The 25,888-nt window shown below is 33.2% G+C and overlaps 1 protein-coding gene across 2 annotated transcripts in view; it reads left to right on the top strand.

Annotated features, from left to right (window-relative positions):
- Nucleotides 1-25,888, top strand: part of NFATC3 (nuclear factor of activated T cells 3) — a 145,360-nt gene that overhangs the window by 30,920 nt on the left and 88,552 nt on the right. For both annotated transcript variants that reach the window (XM_051974949.1, XM_051974948.1), the window contains exon 2: nucleotides 12,614-13,748. In XM_051974949.1, coding sequence (XP_051830909.1) covers nucleotides 12,614-13,748 — 1,135 coding nt within the window. The remainder of the gene's footprint in view (nucleotides 1-12,613; nucleotides 13,749-25,888) is intronic.

Raw genomic sequence — 25,888 nt, 5'->3', positions numbered from 1 at the left:
TCCTCTTCCCTATCTTTGTGAATTTGCTTTTTATCAGTGTCAAATGAGGGTTTATTTGACTGAAATTTGCTTTATAGAAATTGGAATTCATCTATTTGGTGTAAAGGAACAGTGCTTTGGTAGTATAAATTACAAAGGCAGCATAATGTTGGACAGAGTTGTCAAAAGTAGTCAACCAGTCACTCTCACACTATTTCCACATTATCTGGTGCGGCAGAAACCAGATTAAATTGTAATTGGGAAATGTTTAATAAAATAAAAATACAACATTGGTAATGTTAATTTGAGGTATTCTAAGTTGGTTTGTGGCCTGCAGGCACCCCCTGTTTCAATGTGAGTTTGATACTGCTAGTGTACAGGATAGAATATTGGACTTGGGGTCTGGAAGATCTGGATTCAGGTCCTGCCTCAATCACTTTAAACTTGTATAACCATAGGTAAATTATTTAACCTTTCTTGCTCTCCATTCCTCATTTGTTAAATGAGATTAGAATCCTTCATTCCTCATTGGTTAAATGAGAAAATTAGAATAGATGGCCTCCCATAAGAGGTTGTTTTATTAATATTCTTTTGTTCCACCAAAATTTCTTTCCTTCTTTTACTAAAGGTAAAGTGATTTTAGGGTACGTTATGTTCTTTAGTTAATGTGTTTTTCTGCAAGCCTTTGCACGACACATGGCATTGATTTTCATGGTTTTTATTGTCTTTATTGGTTACTCCTAAATTCACACAGCCATTTTTATGTCTTTGCCCCTTATTTTATTTTTTTTTAATTTAATTTTTTTTTTGGTGAGGCAATTGGGGTTAAGTGACTTGCCCAGGATCACACAGCTAGGAAATCTTAAGTGTCTGAGGCCAGATTTGAACTCAGATCCTCCTGACTTCAGGGCTGCTACTCTATCCACTATGCCACCTAGTTGCCCCCTGCCCATTTTCTTTTTGTCTTTTTTCAGCTTGTTTAACTTCTTAATCCCACTGCTTTGTCACCTCCTTTTCTATCTTCTGTAATCAAAAATAGAAAGGAAAGGTGAGTATGTGATATAGAAGTATGTAGAAAATGAGTAGAAACCTGAGATAGCTTAGTCAATGTGATGACGCAAATAACCTCAGGTGTCTTAGAATTTTTGGTCATGTATCATGGAGAAATAAACCTTGGTGGCAGAAGTTGAACTAGGAAAATTTTTTCTTCTTTTGAATTGTTCTGTATAATAAAATAGTCCTTAATTCTTTTGGTATTAGTTGAAAAAGAAGCTAGATTTTGTATTTTCAATAGAAAGTGAAAATGGATAATTTTGGTAGTTAAAACTTGGAAAATGTCTTATTTTAGTGATATATGCCAAAATTGTGCTGGCAAAGGAGTTTGTCCTGGTGGCTTTTTGTTGCTACAGAAGCCAGTAAATCCCATAAGGTTTTGGTTTTCTTTCTATTAAATACTACATAATGATTATTAATTTCAGATAATTTCAATAATTCATATAATTTTGGCTGAAGATACATTTTGGATTGCTGTAATTAAGTCAGTTGTAAACATTGCCGTGTTAAAAATAGCAAAGTTGACAGAAATTCTGATCAAAACAACAAGATTGTGAAAGTGCTGTCACATAGGCATGACATTTTAGAATATTGACTGTGTTGCATTAGGTGGCTTTGGAGCCCTGTCGATTTGTATAAATTTAGTTGGAACTGCTTGAACTTTGACACTGCCACGAATTAGCAATATCTTGTCATCTCAGTGTGTTTTTTGTCCCTACCTCTGGTAAGTGGTCCAGTGCTTTTGCTTCCTGTTCTCTCCATCTGCTGATTGAGTATAGATTAATTCTGCTGCTTTCAACTGAACTCAGTTTTAATTTTGGCCCTCTCTAATTCTGCATTATTATTCTCCCTTAACGTTGAATCCTACTTTGTAACAAAGAGAAAAAAAATTAAGCAGAACCAATTTGACTTAGCAGCCCTATTTGACAGCTGTTGCAACATTTCACAACCAGTCCCCTACCTCTACTGAAAAGGAAGGAAGGGTGTTTCACCATCTTTTCTCCTGGACCAACATGGAACATTGCAGTTAATTTGACTTAAGCTGACCTTCAATGTTTTCACTTTCATTTACATTATAATTGTATATATGCAAATCCTTGCTTCACTCTGTATTAGTTTACATATATCTGCCTGCCTCTGTTTCTATGAATTCCTTATGTTTATCATTTCTTACGTCACATTATCACTATAAAGCTTAGCATGACTACAAAGTTATTCCATTACATTCAGACTTGGAGTTTGTTCAGCAGTTTTCCATTTGATAACCATCTACCTTAACTCCAGTTTCTTTGCTACTACAAAAAGTTACAGTTTTGTTTTCTATCTTGTGTCTTGTAGAATCTTGACTTGTGAGAAATTCCTCATGATCCTAAATCAATTTCATATTTTTTTTCCTGCCATTTTCTTGTACTCATTGAAACTTGAGTTTCTTGAAGATGTTACGTGCCCTGTTCTTTTTTATGGACAGCCTCATTCTTAAGTCACTTAATAGATGAGGTTAAAAAGTTAATATGCTCCTGGTTGGTTCTTCAGTGCTTCTTTTTGATCATTGCACTCTCACCTTTTTTCCACTTATTGAAATCCACGCAAATTTGTCTCTATTATCCTCCTAGATGACCATTGCTATTGTATATTATCCTTTATTTCTATTTTCAGAAACCATTTTAGCACCTTGTTTAATATTCTTCCCTTTTATTCTTTCTTTTTTATCTTAGGAACTCCAGCATTTTATTTTAATATTTTAGTGAACAGCAAAACCTTTTGACCATGTAATGCCTTGACTTTGCAGACTTTTATCTCTTGTTCTGTGTCACTCATGTTACCACCATGGTCACAACTAGACCTCATCAGCAAGAATTGTTCATCTTTTCAGATATTTGACTACTCTGACCTAAAATTTTCTTTAGGCCTCAAATTTCTGGAATGCATCTGTTCTGTAAAATGAAAGTTTTCTGTAGTTGCTTTGATTTTCTTAATTATAGCACTTAATTTCTGAAGTAGTAGTGAGCATCAAATTAGACAACATGTGTGAAGTCTTAGCACAGTCAGTACTAGATCATAATAGGCAATTAATAATTGTTTCCTTTCTTCTTTCTCCTCTTATCATAGAATTCCTTTATGACATCTTTTACTCTTATTTGAAGTTCCTCATTTGTTATATGTTGTATCCTACTCTTACCTCGCATCTTTACATTGTCTTCTGTGTGATATTTATTTTTAATTCTTTGAAGACAGTTGTATTCCATAACTATGCCATATAGCAATAGCAATAGGTAGAATGTGAATATTAAAAAGATTAGTCTCGCATAGACATTTCTTGGGTTTGCAGGTTGCTGAAGGCAATCTTGACTTGAAGGTAATATTATTTGATATTAACAATATTTCTGTCATAAATACTTTTTGTCACCTTTATCAAGAATAATGTTATCCTCGTTTCTGAACTGATGAGCTCTGAGTGCATATTGAAGTATACTTAATTTTTTTTGCTTACTTTTTTTTGGCGATATGACTAATGTGGGAATATGTTTTGCATGACTTCATTCATATGAGAATTTTTCTTGCCTTTTCAATGGTTGGGGGAAGGGTAGGAAGAGTTAGAATTGAAATATATAAAAATAAAAAAGTAAAAATAAAAATTTGTTTAAAAATTGTCCATTTTATCTTCTCTGATCCTCTTTGTTTTACTGATTGGGCAAGAACTCATCTATAAGTGAGAAAAATATTAATTTCTCTTCTAGTTTATTGTATTACCGTTTACACCTACATTCTCTATCCATTTTATTGTTGTGGATTGTGTGAGATATTGGTCGGAACTCTTTGTGGCTGAATTCCATTTTCCCAGTACAAATACTAAGACCTTCTAGAATTTGTAGTCTTTGAGTTCATTGAATATCATCCTACTGTTTTCAGTTACTTTTAGTTATGCATCTTCTCTATTCGTTCCAATGATAAACTTATTAAAAAATTTAAAAACAGTTGTAGTTTTAATGATCACTGCTTTTTAGCTCTGTATTCTGACTTTTCCTCCCATGATTTCCTTTGAGATTCTTGGCCTTTTTGTTCCTTCAGATGAAGTCCATTTTTTTCTTCTAATTTTATGAAGTTTAAACCTTTTGGCAGTGTGTAAATGAATTTAGATAATATTGTCATGGTACACATAATGTCTTTAGAATTAAATAATTTAAAGTCTCCATTCAAGATTTAATCCTTTCTTCAAGGCATAGCTTTATTGGGAACATATAAAGAATGAGGAGGAGGGAAGAAACTTGAAATAGTTATGATCTCAGGAAAATAATCTTACTGATTTGAAAGTGTATGTATTTATAGAGGTAACATTGCCCATTCTTGCATGCCTCTGAATATACATTTATCTGATTTTAACTCTATTTATTTTAAGTAATAGGTAGGACCTCTTAGAAGTTTTTGTTGTTCAGTTGTGTTTGACAATGAAGCAAATAAGGTGAAGTGACTTGCCCAGAGTCACACAGCTTTAGTGTCAGTTTTGAATTCAGGTCTTCCAGATTCTAGGCCCACTGCTCTATGCACTGCATGACCTAGTTGCTTCTAGTTGTTTTATGTGTTTTTATAAATGCTAAATTCAAAAATGACTTCTATATCATTTGAATTTTTATTGTTCCTTTGCTTTTGGTAGAAGGTATTACAGATTTCACAAGATTTATTATTCTTTTCTTTCTTCTGTACTTCTAAAGAGAGCCAGTCTTTCACTAATTTCTGTTTATATCTTTTGTCTTTTCTCTCAGATCTTCATAGTTTCTCATTCATAGGTATCAGTCTGGCACAAGTTCTCTTAATCTCTCTTAAAATTTCTATTTTGTGGCATCCTACTTTCTCTTCTGTCTCTCGATTTAGCTGACAGGTTGTGTCAAGCTTTCTTAAATGCCATTTTGGTCACGGAAATATCCCTACTCATAAATCTGTGTGGCTTCCTGTTGTTTCTCTGTCAGATTTAAACTGCTTACCATGTTCTTCAAGGTCCTTCCAAGGTTTCACTACTCTAATTTCGCATTACTTTCCAGCTTGGGCTTGCTTTATTGGTCATGCAGATATGTTTTCTGTCTTCAACACACAAACATTTCTGCTTTCAAAACTGCTCATAGCTTCCCTCTCCCCGAAAAGTTATTTCTTTTCTGGCCTCCTGTCTTTTAGACTGTTTCTTTCTTCCTTCAGAATCTACTTGTTTCTCTGAAGCTTTCTTTTTTCCTTCCAGATGCCCCTGAATATTTCTTTTATTATAGTATCCCTTTAGCACATAAGAAATAAATTTCAAATACTAGTTTTATGGAGTAATTAATTAGCTACTTATTGTTTTAAAATCTTCAAGCATAATAACAATGATGATAATAAGTAATAAATAATATGATAGCCAATATTTATGTAGCACCTGCTATTTATTTACAAGGTACCTAATTTAAACACTTTATAGTTATCTCATTTGATTCTCTTATAACAATCCTGGGAGGTAGGTGCTGTTGTTAATTTTAATTTTACATGAGGAGCCTAAGGCAGAGAGAGGTAAGGTGACTTGCCCACAACTAGTAATAGTTTAAGGGGCAGCAAGATGGTGCCATAGTGCACAGAGCACAGGCCTGGAATCAGACTTCTCTTCCTGAGTTTAGATTTAGCCTCAGATATTTATTAACTCTGTGACCCTGGGTAAGTCATTTTAACGTGTTGCTTCAGTTTCCTCATCTTTCAAATGATCTGGAGAAGGAAATGGTCTGCCATTCTAGTATATTTGCCAAGAAAACCCCAGATGGGGGTCCTAAAAAGTTGGAAGTGACTGAAAAATGATTGAACAGTTCTGAAGTAACTATATAAGGCTGAATGTGAATCTGAGTTTTTCTGCTTCAAGATTCAGTATTTACTCATTGCATCACCTTGCTGGCTCATATAGATAGTGTCCTGACTGTATACAGACTGCAAAACAAATACAATTCATGGTACATTATTACTGTATTACCAGTTTAGCTTTGATTTAGTAATTCATAAAAGCCATCTTGGATTCCTTCTTTGTTACCCTACAAGGGAAATAGTGGTACAGAGAAAGAATGCTAGAATTTGAGTCATAAAATCTGGATTTGAAATATAGTTCTAAAGCTCAAGATTTGCAGGAACTTGGCCAAGTCACCTTTTCTGTCCTTCAGTTTCCTTATTTCTTAAAATGGGGATATAATTGTATGGTCTTAGCCGACTTCTATGTCCCATACTGGAGGATTTTGAAGTTGAGATAAGAAAGATTTTTAGAAGCTTGAAAGACTTAAAATGAACTGATGCTGAATGAAGTGAGCAAAACTAGAAAAACATTGTACACAATAAGAAGATTATATTAATGGTCAGCTGTGATGGACTTAACTCTTCTTAACAATGTGGTGATCCAAGACAATTCCAATAGACTTTGGATGAAAAATGCCATCTGCATCCAGATGGAGAACTATGGAGACTGTGGATCAAAACATACTATTTTCATCTCTTTTTTGGTTTGCTTTTTCTTTCTTATAGTTTTCTTTTTGTTCTGATTTTTCCTTTATAACATGGCAAACATAGAAATGTTTAAAAGTACTGTAAATGTATAAACTATAACAGATTGATTGCTGTCTTGGGGAGGGGGGAAGAAGAGAAAAAATTTGAAACTCAAAGCTCAGTCTTACAAAAATGAATGTTGAAAACTATACTTACATGTAATTGGAAAAATAAAATAATGTTGAAGAAAAAGAAAAGATTTTTAATTCTCAGGGACTTTATTTTATTGGGGGCAATTAACCATTAACACATATAACTGTAAAATGTGATATTGCTAAGTGCAAAACAGTCTATGTTGGGTCTAATTAGAGAGAAGGGTTATATAGGTTTGCCTATATAGGTTTGCCACAGAACTTTAGGGTCTGTTTTTAGCTGTACATTTTTTTTTAAGTAGTTCTTTAACCCTGCCTATACATTTCCTTATGCCAGAGTCATTTCTGGAACAATAAAGACTCATTATATTTGAAAAAAGTCCATACAACATTTTGAAGATGTTTATTTACCCTTATTGATAGATACAGTTTTGAGATTGAAATTTTATATATCATTTTTTCTTTTTACCCTGATTTATTGCTTATAAATAATGTATAGAGTTTTATAGAAAAAGATTTTAGAAACAATTTATCATAGTCCTTTTTTGCTTTTATGTCTAATGAGGTTTAGATACAACAGAAATTATGTCTTATCAATGGCATTAAAAACATGCTTCCTCTGGTATTTTTTTAATAAAGATAAATTGTCTATTTTAGTTCCAACAGAATTTTCTTCTAAGAAAAGTACCTTTTTTGTAATATGTATATTTTGAAATAGAAATGTGATATAGTTAGAATTAGTAGGATCAATCTACTGGTTTTTTCCTTTTAAAATATATGTAAATTAAATATAAAAATAACTTTTAAATATTTGATCATCTTTTTCTTTTAGATCTTAAATTTCCTTAAAAAATACTCATATCTTCTCCATTTTTTCAAAGTATCCTGGGTATTAAATATATCAGTTGATCACAACACAAGTTACATTTGAAAATGTTAATTTAACTTTGTTCTGTTTTAAGGCAACAAGACTCAGACTTTTAAGTACCATTCTTTTTTTAAATTTAATTTAGTATTTTATTTTTTCCTGATTGCATGTAAAAACAATTTTCAACATTTGTATTTAAAATTGAGTTCCAAATTCTCTCCTTCCTTCCCTCTTCCCAATTGAGACAACAAACTATTTGATATAGGTCATCTATGGTGTAATCATGCAAAACATTTCTGTATTAGTCACGGTTTTATTTTTTATTAAAGCTTTTTATTTTTCAAAACATGTGTGGACAATTTTTCAACATTAGCCCTTGCAAAACCTTGTGTTCCATTTTTCCCTCTCTTCCCCCATGCCCTCCCCTAGATGGCAGGTAGTCCAATATATATTAAACATATATAGAAATATATGTTAAATCTAACATATGCATACATATTTATATAATTATTGTGCTGCACAAGAAAAATCGAATCAAACCAGTTTAAAAAAAAAAGGCAGAATAAAATTCAAGCAAGCAGCAACGAAAAGAGTAAAAATGCTATGTTGTGAATCACATTCAGTTCCCACAGTCCTCTCTGGGTGTACATGGCTCTCTTCATCACTGAACAATTGGAATTGGTTTGAATCATCTCATTGTTGAAGAGAGCCATGTCCATCAGAATTGATCGTCAAATATTCTTCTTGTTGCCAGGTATAATGATCTCCTGGTTCTTCTTATTTCACTTAGCATCAGTTCATGCAAGTCTCTCCAAGCCTTTCTGTATTCATCCTGCTGGTCATTTCTTACAGAACAATAATATTACATAACATTCATATACCATAGTTTATTCATCCATTCTCCAGTTGATGGGCATCCATTCAGTTTTTAGTTTCTAGCCACTACAAAAAGGGCTGCTGCAAAGATTTTTGCATATATGGGTCCCTTTCCCTTCTTTAAGATCTCTCTGGGATATAAGCCCATTAGTAACGCTGCTGGAGCAAAAGGTAACTTTTTGGGCATAATTCCAAATTGCTTTCCAGAATGGTTGGATCCATTTACACATCCACCAACAATGTATCAGTGTCCCAGTTTTCTCACATCCTTTCCAACATTCATTAATATCTTTTCTTGTCATTTTAGCCAATCTGAGAGGTGTGTAGTGGTATTTCAAGGTTGTCTTAATTTGCATTTCTCTGATCAATAAGGATTTAGAGCATCTTTTCATATAACAGGAAATAGTTTCAATTTCTTCATATCCTTTGACCATTTATCACTTGGAGAATGGCTTGAATTCTTATAAATTTCAGTCAATTCTCTATTTTAGAAATGAGGTCTTTATCAGAATCTTTGAATGTAAAAATGTTTTCCTAGTTTATTGCTTCCCTTCTAATCTTGTCTGCATTAGTCATGTTGTAAAAGAGAACATAGACTAAAATATTCCCCCCCCCTCATAAAAGAATGTATAAAAAGTATGCTTCACAATACTATACCTAAAACTCTTATTATAAAGCAACAGTTACCAAAACCACCTGGTTCTGGCTGAGAGAGAAGTGTGATGGATCAGTGGAATAGGTTAGGTACATAATTCACAATATTCAGTGACAATAATAATTACTGTTTGATAAACTCAAATAAAATCTTGCAGAAATTAAGATTTAAAACTATCTTTGCATATTATTTGGAAAAATAAAATACTGTTTTTTTTTTAAGGAGTTTATATTCTTTTGCAGACCAACATGTGCTTATCGCGTACAGATTCTTTATTTTATCAGTATTTTGATAATTGTATTTCAATATAATAGGATTTTAAAAATAATATTGTGTATTTTATTTTTATCCACCTAGAAATATTCTGAAGAAGGGTGTGTAGGCTTCACTAGAGTGCCAAAGCATGTATACAAATGACAAATGGTCATTGCAGAGGCAAGAAGGACATTAGTAGATGGAGATTGGGAAAGGACTCATGTGAAAGATGGCACTTGATGTAAGCCTGAAAGAGTATAGCGAGTCTTAAGAGGCATTGTTGAGGAAGAAGTACGTTTCATACTTGGAAGGTAGTCAGCCACTGCAAAAGCACAGAGAAAATGAGAAAAACAATGAGAAACCTGGTTGGCCCATTAAGACCATGAGGGAAATTATATGAAACAGGTCTGAAAAGGTAGGATTTTTAAGTGCTAGAGGAATTTATATTTGACTCTTGAGGTGCTACTGGATATTTCATCTGGATTTTAGTGAAATCATAATAAACTGTGTAGAGGATTATTCAAATGGAGAGAAACCTGAAGGTACAAATTTGGAGGTCCTAAAAAGTTGATGAGGGTGATGATTCTGTGGATGTAGAGAGAAATTTAAGAGATACTATGGAGACAGAAACAATAAGTTTTGGCAACTAATTCAGTATGTGGGGTGAATGAAAGTGAGGCATCAGGGATAAAACGAATTTGCAAACCTGTGGATTGTAATAGTTCCCTCAACTTATCTTCAGTTTCCCCTATGAAGTGTTCCTTAAGTAAAACTTTAGTGATCACTTCCTCTGAAAGTCTATACATTCAGTATATAATCTAGCTCTTAATTAGTTAGAGTCAGCTAGTTGTCTTATTACATGGAGTACTAGACTTAGATCTAAGTCCAAAAAAACCTAAGTTTGAATCCTGCTTCATTCAACAGTCTTAAATACTTAATATCTTCCAGGCACTGTGCAAATAGATGGAAATATAAAAAACAGCAAAAGCACAGAATTAGAATAAGTTAGAAAACAGAGGATTTCAGACATATTAGCTTTGTGCTTCTAAGACTCAGTTTTCACCCCTTTAAAATGGGGATAATTACACCATCTATGGAATTATTGAAAATCAAATGAGAACATATAAAGGACTTTGCAACCCTTAAAGCACTTTATAAATACTGTTACTTTTTAATGCCAGAAATAAAAATAATCATGTTCAACAACATAACTGGTATGACAGTAATACCCTATGTAGCATGCTAGACATTTTTAAAGGTTTTAAGTATTTATGTTATAGAGGAGATGGCAAACCAATCCAGTAGCTTTACCAAGAAAACCACAAATTTAAGAAGTCAGACATGACAACAGATAATTATATCATTAATAAAGCTGATTGTAACATTCTATTTTAGTCATTAGGATGTTTATATAGGGAAGATAACAAAGAATACTCAGAGAATATGGTATGATTGTCTTGGATTGAATTATTCTAGGAAGGATTTGAACTTTTTATATGAAGATGGTGTGTTTTGAATTACTTTGTAGCAGTTGTGATAGATTTCACTAAACCATCTATTTTCTCTCTCTCTCTCTAAATTATAACAGTAAAATGCTGGGTGTAATGAAGGATGCTGAAGAATCATTCTCTCACCCATTGTCAGCAGTGTTGATGAAGCATGTGTTCATGAAGAGGTTTAGGTTAACCTAAAATTTTTAGCACACCCTAGGTTGAACTAATTGGCTTACGTACACTGTGTTATTAACCTTATTTTTTACAGTTCTATAAAGGTTAGAAATACAAGTGTAAAAATGTAAAAAATCTCTATCTGACTTAAAATGTTGATTGGGGGTTAGATGATAGGCTTTTTTTTTTTCCTCAGTCTCCATTTTTTCCAAATTAAGTTAAATTTGGTTTTTTTCTTCCTTTTACTCCCCCCAACCCCAAACAGTAAAGAAAAGGAAAACCTTCATAACAAATATGCTTTCTCGGATGAAATAAATTGCTTCATTGGCCCTGTCTAAAGTAGATGCCTCATTTTACCTTTTTAAGTCCATCACTTCTCGGGAAGAAGGTGGCTTGCTTGCTTTATCTTCATTCTTATGGAATCACGATCTGTCATTGCATTGCTCAAGAGTTATAAAGTCTTTCAAAATTGTTTCTCTTTAATGCTGTGACATTTTATAAATTTTTTGTTTCTGTTCATTTCATTCTACATTAGTTTATCAAATTCTTTCCAGTTTTGTTTGAAATTGCCCTTTTTTTTTTTCTTTTCTTGATTTTTTTTTTTTTTTTTTTTTTTTTTTTTTTGCTGTGCAATAATCCATTACATTTGTGGCACAATAAAGTTCCATTACATTCTTATACCATAATTTAGCTCCATAAGTGAGTGCCATTTTATTTTGCCATGAAAAGAACTACCATGCATATTTTTGTACATATGGATCCATTTCCTTTTTACTTTGTTCTTTTTAGAGTATAAACCTACTAATGGTATTGCTGAGTCAAAAGGCATGTACATCTTGATAACTTTTGGGGGAATAATTCCAAATTGCTTTTCAGAATGGCTGTATCATTTTGCAACTCTACTAGAAGTACATTTGTGTTCTTGTTCTCCCATAGCTCCCCTGACATTTGTCATTTTCCCTTTTGTCATTTTTGTCTAACTGATGCAAGTGTGAAGTAGAACTTTGAGTTGCTTTAATTTGCATTCTCTAATTATTAACCATTTGGAATATTTTTTGTATGTCTGTCAATAGCTTGAATTTCTTCCTTAAAAAACTTCTATCATATCTTTTACCATTTATCTACTGGAATTGTTCTTAGTTTTATAAATTTAAGTCAATTTCTTATATTTCTTGGATATGAGACACTTAGACAAACTTTCTGCTAATATTTTTTCATTGCCCATTTTCCTTCTAATTTTACTTAATTGGTTTTGTTTGTGCAAAACTTGTAAATTTCTACAAACTTGTCCATTTTATCTTCTATGAGTCTCTTTATCCTTTAGTTTCTTTTTTAAAGTTTTATTGATGAGTTTTGTTTTTACATCAAATGATTGTCTCCTCTTCTTTCCCTCCAGCCCCCATTAGTTCCTCCTTGTAACAAACGATAACTACCCACTGGGTGTAGTGACAACATCTTTAATTGTGTACAACATTTCATACCTATAGTCTTCTTTCTTTACAGAAAGGGAAGAGGTATTCTATTCTTTGAAGACCAAAATTGTTATAACAATAAGTGTTTGGCTTCATTTTTATGTTTTTCTTTACATTATTTGTAGTCATTGTATTTTTTTTTCTTTCCCTGCCAGATACTGAACCAGCTGATTGTGCATCCATTTACATCTTTAATGTAGATCAACCTCCATCAACTGTAAACCAGCCAATTTGCATTCCTCACCATGGATTACAGTCTCATACCTCAGTTTTGTCACCACCTCTTCAGCTACAGGGTCACAAAAACTATGAAGGAATTTGTGAGATTCCTGAATCTAAGTATAGTCCACTAGGTGGTCCCAAACCTTTTGAATGCCCTAGTATTCAAATTACATCCATTTCTCCCAACTGTCATCAAGGAATAGATGCTCATGAAGATGAACTGCACACAAATGGTTCTGAAGGCGATTATTTGGAAAGACCTTCTAGGGATCATCTATATCTTCCTCTTGAACCATCATACAGAGACTCCTCCCTTAGTCCAAGCCCAGCCAGCAGCATTTCTTCCAGGAGCTGGTTCTCAGATGCTTCTTCTTGTGAATCTATCTCTCATGTTTATGATGATGTAGAGTCTGAGCTCAATGAAGCTGCTGCCCGATTTACACTTGGGTCTCCTTTAGCTTCTCCTGGTGGTTCTCCAAGATGTTGTCCTGGTGACGAATCTTGGCAACAACAGTATGGATTTGGAAACTCATTATCACCTAGGCAATCTCCTTGTCATTCTCCTAGAACTAGTATCACTGATGAAAATTGGCTTAGCCCTAGACCAACATCCAGGCCTTCATCAAGACCTACCTCTCCATGTGGGAAACGAAGACACTCCAGTGCTGAGATTTGTTATGCTGGTTCACTCTCACCTCATCATTCACCAACCCACTCTCCTGGTCACTCTCCTAGGGGAAGTATAACAGAAGACACATGGCTAAATACTTCTCTCCATGGTGTGCAAACTTTGAGTCCTGCACACTTTTCATTTCAGTGCTGTGCAGAGACTGATATCCCTCTGAAAACAAGAAAGACTTCTGAGGATCAAACTGCCACCTTATCAGGAAAAATAGATGTCTGTTCAGACGACCAAGGAAATTTATCACCATCCCTAGAAAATACTATAGATGATAGTCCTGGGTCTCAGCATCCTTTAAAGAAAGATTTGTCTAGTGACCAATTTCTTTCAGTTCCTTCGCACTTTACCTGGAATAAACCAAAGCCTGGCCATACCCCTATATTTCGGTAAGGGAATACAAATAAGTAAATATGATTTCTTCTTAGGAATACATTAGTTATATATCATGGAATTTACTTAATGTAACTACTGTGCAAAGTAATGTATTACATTTTCTTTAGAATTAGTAGCTTAAAATCCAAGTTAAAATTTTTTTATTAAGGTGTTTTAGGGTGATTTTTGATGCTTTTTTAGTAGCTAGCCATAATTATAAAATATTTAAATGGCAGACAGGTTATACTGTAGTGTGAGACAATGATTTTGGTGAGAGGATATTAGTTTGGCAGAGTTCTGATTTTCACTCTGCCACAACACAGCTCTCTGAGCTTTGACAAATGAATATTTTTGTCAAGCAGTTTATCTTATCACCATTTGGTGCATAATCTGTAACTCTATCTATACTATTTTGTCTTTCTCTACCAGTTTTCTCCTATTTTTTTTTTTTTATTTTCATTTTATCTGTATGTTTCCCCTGGCTATTCTTTTCTCTTTTTCTCACTAATTATAATAGAGAATTGAAATATATAATTTAGAATTATGTTCCTTGGAAATTTTTTTTATGCTTTATGCTTATGTGTGCTTTAACTGTTTTTTGTTTTTTGTTTTTTGTTTTTTTTTGTTATGATTTAGTGAACTTAGCTTTAAAAAGCCCCCAAAAACCACTGTATTCAACAACCTCCTTTGGGTTTGGGTGGGTAGAGTAATGGGATGGAATTGATGTGGGCCTTAGATTTTTTTTTTTCCCTTAGTAAATGTATTTATTTTTAATATACCTTTATGAATTATGTTGTGAGAGAAAGATCAGAGCAAAAGGGAAAAAAACATAGGAGAGATTAAAAAAAGGAAAAAAAGAAGTGAACATAGCATGTGTTGATGTATATTTAGTCTCCTTAGTTCTTTTTTTGGATGCAGATGGCATCTGTTGGGATTACTTTGAATCATAAACCACTGAGAAGAACCAAGTCTTTCATAGTTCATCACACATTCTTGCTGTTATTGTGTACAATGAATGTATTCCTGGTTCTGCTTGTTTCGCTCAGCATCAATTCATGTAAATTTTTACAAGCCTTTCTAACATCAGCTTGTTCATCATTTTTTTTACATAACAGTAACATTCTATTATCTTCATATACCACAACTTGTTCAGCCATTCCCCAATTGATGGGTACCTATTCATTTTCCAATTCTTTGCTCCACCAAAAAAAAAAAAAAAAAAAAAAAAGCTGCTACAAACATTTTTGTACATGTGAATCCTTTTCCCTCCAAGCTTTTGATTTTTAATACATGTCAGAAACTTTGTGTGGAAAAAACACTGTACGTTGAAAATTTCCTGGGGTTCTAAGCAGTTAAATCCTTGTCTGTGGTTATATAGCTGGTCTGCCTTTGGAGGAAGGACATGAATCTTTCTTGTCATTTCTATTACCTCAGACTTCTCAATTCGTGCATCTTCTTTTTTAAAAATATTTCAGATACGGTAATCACTGATAATGAAGAAATTTATTCTGCATTATATAGTTTATCTTCTTTATCAATTATTTTGTCCTTTTTAAAAATAAAATGATTTGTCTGTTGTGTAAATTTTCATATGCTTCAGAGCAAGTGATAAATTCCTTAGCCTTTTCTCCAGGCTTAATAACTTTATGAATGACATTTGTTTTACTATTAACAATATTTTTGGTTTTTCTAAATTTTTTTTCATGCCTGTACTCCAGCAATATTCCTTAAAGTAGTCCCTTATCCACTTCCATAATCATTATCTTAATCCAGTCTCTGTCTTTTTTTTTTTTTTTTTTTTTGGCAGAAGCAATTGGGGTTAAGTGACTTGGCCAGGGTCATACATCTAAGAAGTGTTAAGTGTCTGATGTCAGATTTGAACTCAGGTCCTCCTGGCTTCAGGGCTGGTGCTCTATGCACTGCACCCCCTAGCTGCCCCATCTCTGTCATTTTTCAACCAAGTTATCATAATGGCCTCCTACTCAGCCGTTCTCTCAAGAGCTGCTAAAAGAACCTTCTGTCTCCTATTTCACACACAACTTATTCTACTCATCCTCCCTTCAATAACTTTCATTGGTTTCCTCTTGCCTCTAAAATAAAAATAAACATTTCTTCACCCTGCTTTGATTTTGCTTTCTCACTTTAATTCCTATTAGTCCCCTTCATCCCTTTACATTCTAGATTACAGTGCTTTGAATTGTTCTTTAAACTCAGCAATGTACTTCTTGCTTTGGAGCCTTTCTTTAGCTATCCTTGGAAATCTTATATGCCTTCATCCCACTCAGAAGTTTGATTTTCCTTCAAACTATAAAGCTCCTATCTCTCCCCAATCCTATTTTTCCTGTGCTTATCCTTCTTCCTCCTCTGATTTGTCCACATGTGTATTTTATCTTCCTTGCTGCCTAAAACTGTTGTATTTGCTGTCTCTGTGTTTCCAGAACCTTGCATAGTTCCTAATAGACTTAAAAGTGTGTGTGTGTGTACGCGCACATGCGCGCTTAAAAAAAAAAAAAAACAACCCAAAAAACTAAACCAAAAAAAAAAAAATGGAATCTGGTAGTTTTACTAGGCACTGATCAATATTGAATGTGGCAAAGCAATTGCCACTGAGCTTTTACATATTAATGTATTCTGAATTAAGGATACCTCAAGAAGTTTACCGTTCATGAAACATGGCTTATATGTGGGCAGATGTAAAACTTATTTTAAGTCTACTTATCTCCTAATATATATAATGTATAAAAAAGATGACTTTCACATTCTGTGCTTCTAAATCAATCTACAACAGCTCGCTCCTACTGTAAGTCACACACAGTGCTAAGTGCTTTTGACATGTCTCATTTGATCCTCAACACAACCCTGAGGGGTAGATGCTTTTACTACATTTTTACAGTTGAGAACTAGCAGACTAGCAAATGTTAAGTGACTTGCCCAGGGACACAGCTACTAAGTGTCTAAGGCTGGATTTGAACTCCACTCTCATTGACTCCAGATCCAGCTCTTTATCTACTTATCATATAATTTCTGTAATAATTTATATCAGCAATATCCCTTTATTTGTATGGTGTTAACTATGGATGACTATACTGTTTATATTATTTGGTATAATTACTAATTACGACTTTTCTGACTATCTCTAGTTGTCAGTTTTAGCCATTTTTTGGATCTTCCTATTGTGCCCACAGATTTCTTATAAAAATTTCCATCCTTTTATTATTATTATTATTACTTATAATTATATATGTACATATATAATTATATTATAATAGTAATCTATTATAATATTTAGAGTTAGAAATGAATTTAGAAGTTATCTAGTCCAGCATTATACCTATTCCCTTCTACAGCTTCACTGGTAAATGATTATCTGTCTTTGATGCAACACTGAATTATATAGGCCAGTTACTTCAACTGGGGATTTTGTTTTCTAGAACCTTAACTTCCTTGTTCTGGACACATTTTTTTTTTTATTGTCCATCAATACTCACATTCTTTTGGTATGTGAATCTTATGAATTAAGAGTTTCTGTTCAGTAATGCATATTGTAACCCATTCTTGTCTAGTCACTTTTCATGACTCTTGTTTGTTCTTTCAGAAGGGAGTACCCAATTTGCTATGGAGGCCTTCCTTGATGGTTTTTTTCCCCCCACATCACAAGGTTATCCATTTAATGCTCTGGTCATTCACTTGTCATCTCTCTTGCCATGTGATCACTCTTTCTTTTTTTATCCTATGATTTCTTTGTATACTTTAGAATCTCATGTTTTTTAGGTGTTAGTGCCTTATTATACTACTAGTATAGTAGACACGTCATTGTGTCTCTATTGCTTTCTGTGATATTGTGGCAGGAAAAATGAAATATCTGAGGAATCAAAGATTCAAGCTTTCAAGAATATAGATTTATTAAGCAATACTTGATAATTGCATAACAAATTGGGACCCGTCCTTATTCGATGCTGGGGGAGATTTTTATGTATTAATAATTTTTATGTATTAAAACTATCAAATAAGACAATTAATTAAAAGGAAATGATTAACCAGGATATGTTAGGTAATTTAATTTGTAATTGAAGGAAAGATTAGGGAATTTTTTTTAATTGGAAAGGGAAGAGCAACTCGGTTCATTTTTCTGAAATCAGAAGAGGAGCTATCTCACCTCCCCCAAGTGACTATTCAAAGGGACATGGAAACAATAACTGATTAACCAATATGAAGCCAGTTTTCTATAAATCATATGGGTCATATGCGTTGCTTGAGGTAGAAAATTGTGAGAAAATTTCTTGCATCAGTCTTTAGTTAGTTTCTGGTCAGCATAACCTAGAATTCTTAGTTAAAATTCTCTAAGGAGTAGACAGAGGTGGTCTAGGGTTCAAATAATGTAATAAAGTTTTTTTTCAATTCCCACAATTAAATGACATTTCCCTTAAATATCCATTTAACAGATTAATTAGCCAGAAATTGGTTTAGACCCATAATTGACTAGAAAAGGAACTGAGCTAGCTCCAGAATTGAGTCACAGGATGGAATCATTGTGGATCATTCAATTCCCACAATTCCTTCAATACTCATATTGAGTTCTTGAGAAGCCAGTGGTATTGCACACCCACTGCTATACTGTAACATTGCTGTAATTTTGCTTTCAGATTTACATGAAGTTTGGAAGTTTCTTGAAAGCAGTCTATCCTTCTTTCCAACCTGGGGCCCAGTTTCTTATCCATCTTTGTTAAATGTTCCAAAAGATGTACAGAATATCCAAAAGATGTACAGTTTGATATCTAGGCAATAAATATTATAGTCTTCATTATCTTAGAAGGTAGCATACAATTTAAAAAAATGTCCTAATCAGCCTTTAGTGGTATGTCTGCCTCCTGTGATGTGAACATTATGCTTCACAAAGATCCTGCTAGTAGCTTTCTTTCTCCCATCCCCTACTTGATAGTATTTTATTTTTTTCTAATTACATGTAAGTATATTTTCATCATCATTTATAAAAATCTAAATTTTTCTCTGTCCTAAGACCTAAGACAATAAACAATTTGTTATAGATTAAACATGTATAATCATAAAACATTTGTTCCATATTAGTCATGTTGTAAAAGACAAATCAGAACAAAAGAGAAAAACCATAAGAAAGAAAAAAAAGTGAAAATAGTTGGCTTCAATCTGTATTCATATTCTACAGTTTTTACTCTGGGTGCAGATAATTTTCCTTCATGTGTCTTTTGGAATTGTTTTGGATCTTTGTATTGCTGAGAAGAGCTAAGTCAGTCATACTTGAACATTACACATGGTTGCTTTTGGTGTGTCTTTATGTTCTCTTGCTTTTGCTCATTTTTCACTTAACATCAGTTCATGTTAAATTTTAAGGTTTTCTGAAATCTACCTGCTCATCATTTCTTACAGCTTAATAATATTCTATAATATTCATATACCTTAACTTGGTTAGCCATTCCTCAATTGAGGGACATCCATCAATTTCCACCACAAAAAAAAAAAATTTTTTTTTTGCCACCACAAAAAGACCTACTATAAATATTTTTGTACATAACGCTTTTTAATGATCTTTTTTGGGATACATACTGATCACAATAGTGGTATTGCTGAATCAAAGTATTTGCATTGGACGTTTGTAGCTTTTTGTACATAATCTCAACTCATTCTCCAGAATGGTTAGATCAGTTCACAACTCTACTAACAATGCATCAGTGTTCCAATTTTGCCACATCTTCTCTAACATTTATCATTTTCCTTTTCTGTCATATTAGTGAATCTGATAGGTATGAGGTGGTATCTCAAAGTTGTTTTAACTTATTTCTCTACAGTATTTTTTCATATGACTATATTTAGATTTGATTTCTTCATCTGAAAACTGATGATATCTTTTGATCATTTATCAATTTGCGAATGACTTGTATTCTTATAATTTGACTCATTTCTCTATATATTTGAGAAATGAGGCTTTTATCAGAAATACTGGTTAAAAACATTGTTTCTAACGAAGTGATTCAGGTCAGTTCCAATAGACTTGTGATAGAGAGAGCCATCTGCATCTAGAAAAGGAACTGTGGGGAATAAATGTGTCTCAACATAGGATTTTCACCTTTTTTATTGTTGTTTGCTTGCTTTTTGTTTTGTTTCTCATTTTTTTCCTTTTTGATTTGATTTTTCTTGTGCAGCATGATAACTGTAGAAATATGTATAGAAGAATTGCACATGTTTAACATATATTGGATTACTTGCTGTCTAAGGGAGGGGGAAAAGATTTGGAACATAAGATTTTGCAAAGGTGAATGCTAAAATTATTTTTGCAGATATTTTGAAAATAAGAACCTATTATTAAAAAATTGTTTCTTAGCTTTCTGCTTTCCTTCTAATTATGGTTGCATTGGTTTTGTTTGTGTAAACTTTTTTAACTTAACATAATCAAAATTTACCATTTTGCATTTCATAATGTTCTTTATCTCATTTGGTCCTAAATTCTTCTCTTGCCATAAACTTGACAGGTAAATTATACCTTGCTTGCCTAATTTGCTTATGATATCATTCTTTATATTTAAATTCTGTGTACATCTTGACTTTACATTGATATATGGTGTGAGATGTTGGTCTATGCCTAATTTTTGCTATATTATTTTATTATTTTCCAGTTTTCCCAGCAGTTTTTGTCAAATAGTGCGTTCTTTTCCCAGAAGCTGGTGTCTTTGGGTTTATCAAACAGTAGATCGCCCTTTTATTTTATTTTTTATAATTTTTTTTACCTTATTGAGTGGATTGATTTTATTTTAGATTCATTAAACTTGCTACTTAGAGTACCCATTCTTTTTCAAGTCATGCCTTTCCCATTATATATTAGTTCACTTAAATGTAAAAATTTACCTTTATGTCTGTTTATTTTATGATGGTTTCAGCATAGGATAGCAAAGTTTATTTCCTTTTATTTTGTTAATTTCCCTTTTTCTCATTATAGCGTTCTTATTGTATTGAATTGTGAAATTAGAGATTCCAGTATTTGTCTGCATTCATTATAGGGTCTTACAATAAAAAGAGTCTTTATCATTTGTTAGTGTCATTCATTTTTTATTTTTGAAGGTCAAATAAATTCAAAAACCATTTATGATCTTGTGTGTAATAATCTAAAGTCACATCTCTTTTTATTTTTCTATACCTTTGTCGTAGGAAAGTATATGTGACTATAACTAGTTTTTAATTCATGGATTGCCTTTTCTGAAGCTTTAAGCATTAAAGAGATTTTAATTGAACATTTGAATTTGAATAATATTCTATTTAAAGGCTGTAATATAAATGAGATTTTAAAAAGAACCCTCTCTGTCAATAAAAAGTAATTTTTAAAAAAAGAACCCTCTATTGTATAATTGTTACCAACCAGTTTTAATATCATTTATATGATGTTTATATATTGTGTCATTTATTTCAGTTGTGTCCAACTCTTTGTCATCTCATTTGGGGTTTTCTTAGGGAAAAATACTGAAGTGATTTGCCATTTCCTTCTCTAGCTCATTTTTACAATGAGGAATTGAGACAAACAGGCTTATGTGACTTGCTCAGATCATACCATTAGTAAGTATCTGAGGCTAGATTTGAACTCAGGAAGACTCTACTAGTTCTTTCTCTGGAGACAGACAACATTTTTTTATCATTAAGTCCTTTGGAATTATCTTGCGTCATTGTATTGTAGAGAATAGCCAAGTCATCCATAGTTGATAATTATACAATATTATTGTTATTGTGTGTATTGGCCTCCTGGTTCTGTTCTTTTCACTTAGAATTCATGTAAGTCTTCCCAGGTTTTTCTGAGAGCATGCTACTTGTTATTTCTTATGGCACAGTAGTATTCCATTATAATATTATGCCACAATTTGCTCATCTATTCCCCATTTGATGAACGTAGCCAATTTTTTCCCACCAGAAAACGAGCTGTTATAAATATTTTTGTATAAATAGAATCTTTTTCTTTTCATTTGATCTCTTTTAGATACAGACCTAGCAGTTGGTGTGCATGATTTTAGGACCATTGGACATAATTCCAAATTCTTCTCCAGAATGGTTAAATTAGTTCACAACTCCGCCAGCCGTGCAGTCATTGTCTTAATTTTCCCACATCTTTCAGAATTTTTTATTTTCCTTTGCTCTCAGCCAATCTGATAGGTGTGGGGTGGCCTCAGAGTTTTAATTTGCCTTTTTTTTTTATTAAAGCTTTTTATTTACAAAACATGCATAGATAATTTTTCAACATTGACCTTTGCAAAACTTTCTGTTCCAGATTTTTCTCTCCCTCCTCTTCCTCTTGATAGCAGGTAGTCCAATACATGTTATAATTTGCATGTCTGTAATGCAAATGTAATTTGCATGCTTAGTGAATTAAGCATTTTTCATATGACTGTGGTCACCTGATAATCATTATTTGATTGCTTCATCCGAAAACTCTTTGTTCATATTCTTTGACCATATATTAGTTGGGGAATGACTTGTATTCTTTTAAATTTGATTCATTTCTCTATATATTTGAGAAATGAGGTCTTTATCAAAGAAGTATAATGAATTTTTTTTTAAATAACTTTTTATTGATAGAACCCATGCCAGGGTACTTTTTTACAGCATTATCCCTTGCATTCACTTCTGTTCCGATTTTTCCCCTCCCTCCCTCCACCCCCTTCCCCAGATGGCAAGCAGTCCTTTACATGTTAACTAGGTTACAGTATATCCTAGATACAATATATGTTTGCAGAACCGAACAGTTCTCTTGTTGCACAGGGAGAATTGGATTCAGAAGGTATAAATAACCTGGGAATAAAAACAAAATGCAAGCAGTTTATATTCATTTCCCAGTGTTCTTTCTTTGGGTGTAGCTGCTTCTGTCCATCTTTGATAAATTAAAGCTCTTTTTATCGAAGAGATCTACTTCCATCAGAATACATCCTCAAACAGTATCGTTGTTGAGGTATGTAATGATCTCCTAGTTCTGCTTGTTTCACTTAGCATCAGTTCATGTAAGTCTCTCCAAGCCTCTTTGTATTCATCCTGCTGGTCATTCCTTACAGAACAATAATATTCCATAACGTTTATATACCACAATTTATTCAACCATTCTCCAGTTGATGGGCAGTCCATTCATTTTCCAGCTCCTAGCCACTACAAACAGGGCTGCCACAAACATTTTGACACATACAGGTTCCTTTCCCTTCTTTAGTATCTCTTTGGGGTATAAGCCCAGTAGAAACACTGCTGGATCAAAGGGTATGCACAGTTTGATAACTTTTTGAGCATAGTTCCAAATTGCTCTCCAGAATGGCTGGATGTGTTCACAATTCCACCAACAATGTATCAGTGTCCCAGTTTTCCCACATCCCCTCCAACATTCCACATTATCTTTCCCTGTCATACTAGCCAATCTGACCAGGTGTGTAGTGGTATCTCAGAGTTGTCTTAATTTGCATTTCTCTGATTAATAATGAGTTGGAGCATATTTTCATATGTCTATAAATAGTTTCAATTTTTCAAAATTATTATTACTAACGGCATTCCCTCCATCCTATTCCTCCTTGTTTATCTTAAGAATCTCTTTTCCTTCACCCTGTCCATACTCAAAAGTGCTTTGCTTCTAACTATCTTCCCCAATCTGCCCTCTTTTTATCTGTTGCCCCTCTTCTGTTTTCTTGTGGGGTAAGAGATTTCTATATTCACGAGTGTATTTCTTTTTTTTTTTTTCTTTTTGCTGAGGCATTTGGGGTTAAGTGACTTGCCCAGGGTCACACAGCTAGGAAATGTTAAATGTCTGAGATCAGATTTGAACTCGGGTCCTCCTAACTTCAGGGCTTGTGCTCTATCCACTGAGCCACCCAGCTGCCTCTTCTGAGCCATTTCTAACAAGAGTAAGGTCTACACACTTCATCCCCTGTCTCCCATCTTCCCCTCCAATGTAAAAGCTCTTTTGCATCTTTTTTATGAGATAATTTGCTCCGTTCTACTTCTCCATTTCTTTCAGTGCATTTCTCTTTCTCATTCCTTAATTTTATTTTTTTAGACAATCATCCCATCATATTCAACTCATATCTTTGCCCTTCTGTCTATGTAAATGCCTTCTAACTAATAATGAGAAATTTCTTAGGAGTTATAAATACTGTCTGTCTTGTACAAATGTAAACAGTTTAACCTTATTGAATCCCTTATGATTCTCTTTCATGCTTACCTTTTTTTTTTTTAATTTTTATTTAATAATTACTTTATATTGACACTCGTTTCTGTTCCGATTTTTTTTTCCCTCCCTCCCTCCACCCCCTCCCCTAGATGGCAAGCAGTCCTTTATATGTTGGATTTGTTGCAGTATATCCTAGATACAATATATGTTTGCAGAACCGAACAGTTCTCTTGTTGCATATAGGGAGAATTGGATTCAGAAGGTATAAATAACCCGGGAAGAAAAACTAAAATGCAGATAGTTCACATTCGTTTCCCAGTGTTCTTTCTTTGGGTGTAGCTGCTTTTGTCCATCATTTATCAATTGAAACTCAGGTCTCTTTGTCAAAGAAATCCACTTCCATCGGAATACATCCTCAAACAGTATCATTGTTGAGATATATAATGATCTCCTGGTTCTGTTCATTTCACTTAGCATCAGTTCATGTAAGTCTCGCCAGTCCTTTCTGTATTCATCCTGCTGGTCGTTCCTTACAGAACAATAATATTCCATAACATTCATATACCACAATTTACCCAGCCATTCTCCAATTGATGGGCATCCATTCATTTTCCAGTTTCTAGCCACTACAAACAGGGCTGCTACAAACATTTTGGCACATACAGGTCCCTTTCCCTTCTTTAGTATTTCTTTGGGATATAAGCCCAGTAGAAACACTGCTGGATTAAAGGGTATGCACAATTTGATAATTTTTGGGGCATAATTCCAGATTGCTCTCCAGAATGGTTGGATTCGTTCACAACTCCACCAACAATGCATTAGTGTCCCAGTTTTCCTGCATCCCCTCCAACATTCATCATTATTTTTTCCTGTCATCTTAGCCAATCTGACAGGTGTATAGTGGTATCTCAGAGTTGTCTTAATTTGCATTTCTCTGATCAATAATGATTTGGAACACCATGCTTACCTTTTTAATGCTTCTTTTGACTCTTGTATTTGAAAGTAAAATTTTCTCCTCAACTCTGGTCTTTTCATTAGGAAGCTTGAAAGTCCTCTATTTCATTGAATCCCCATTTTCCTCCCTGAAAGATTATGCTCAGTTTTGCTGGGTAGGTGAGTTTTGGTTATAATCCTTAACTCTCTTTTGCCTTCTATAATATCATATTCCAAGTCCTCTAGTCCTTTAATGTAGATACTGTTAAAATTTTGTGTTATCCTGATTGTGGTTCCATGATATTTAAATTGATTCTTTCTGGCTGCTTACATTATTTTTTTCCTGAGGGTACTCTGGAATTTGGCTATCATATATTCCTGGGAGTTTTCATTTTGGACCTATTTTAGGAGGTGATTGATGGATTCTTTCAGTTTCTGTTTTTCCATTTTGTTGTAAAAATATCAGGGCAGTTTTCCTGAAATTTCTTGAATACAATGTCTAGTCTCCCTTTTTTTTTTTTTTTTTTTTTTTTTTTTTTTTTTTTAGTTATAGCTTTCAGATAGTCAATAATTATAAAATTATCTGTCCTTGATCTTTTTTTTTTCAGAAAAATTGTTTTTCTAATGAAGGATTTCACATTTTCTTCTTATCATTTTCTTGATTTTGTTTTATTTTTTTCTTGATGTCTTATGGACTTGTTGGTTTCTAGTTGCTTAATTCTGATTTTTAAGGAATTATTTTCTTCAGTGAGCTTGCACCTCTTTTTATTTTGGCCAATTCTACTTTTTTAAAGCAGTTCTTCAGTAAATTTTTGTATATCTTTTATCATTTGGCTTATTCTGCTTTTAAAGCATTCCTCTCTCCATTGGATTTTCCCCCTTATTACTTGCCTTCTTTTTTTTTTTTTTAAGGTATTATTTTGTTCAGTATTTTTTGTGCCTCCTTTATTGATTGCATGATTTTTTTGCATCATTCATTTAGTTTTCCGATGTTTTGTTTACGTTTATATTTTAAACATCCAGTTTGAACTTTACTCAGAATCCTTTTGGGGCCTGAGAACAATT

Source organism: Antechinus flavipes, chromosome 2 (genome assembly GCF_016432865.1).
Source record: "Antechinus flavipes isolate AdamAnt ecotype Samford, QLD, Australia chromosome 2, AdamAnt_v2, whole genome shotgun sequence".
Taxonomy (NCBI): domain Eukaryota; kingdom Metazoa; phylum Chordata; class Mammalia; order Dasyuromorphia; family Dasyuridae; genus Antechinus; species Antechinus flavipes.
The sequence above is the reverse complement of the archived record's forward strand: the minus strand, read 5'-3'. Positions and strand labels throughout refer to the sequence as shown.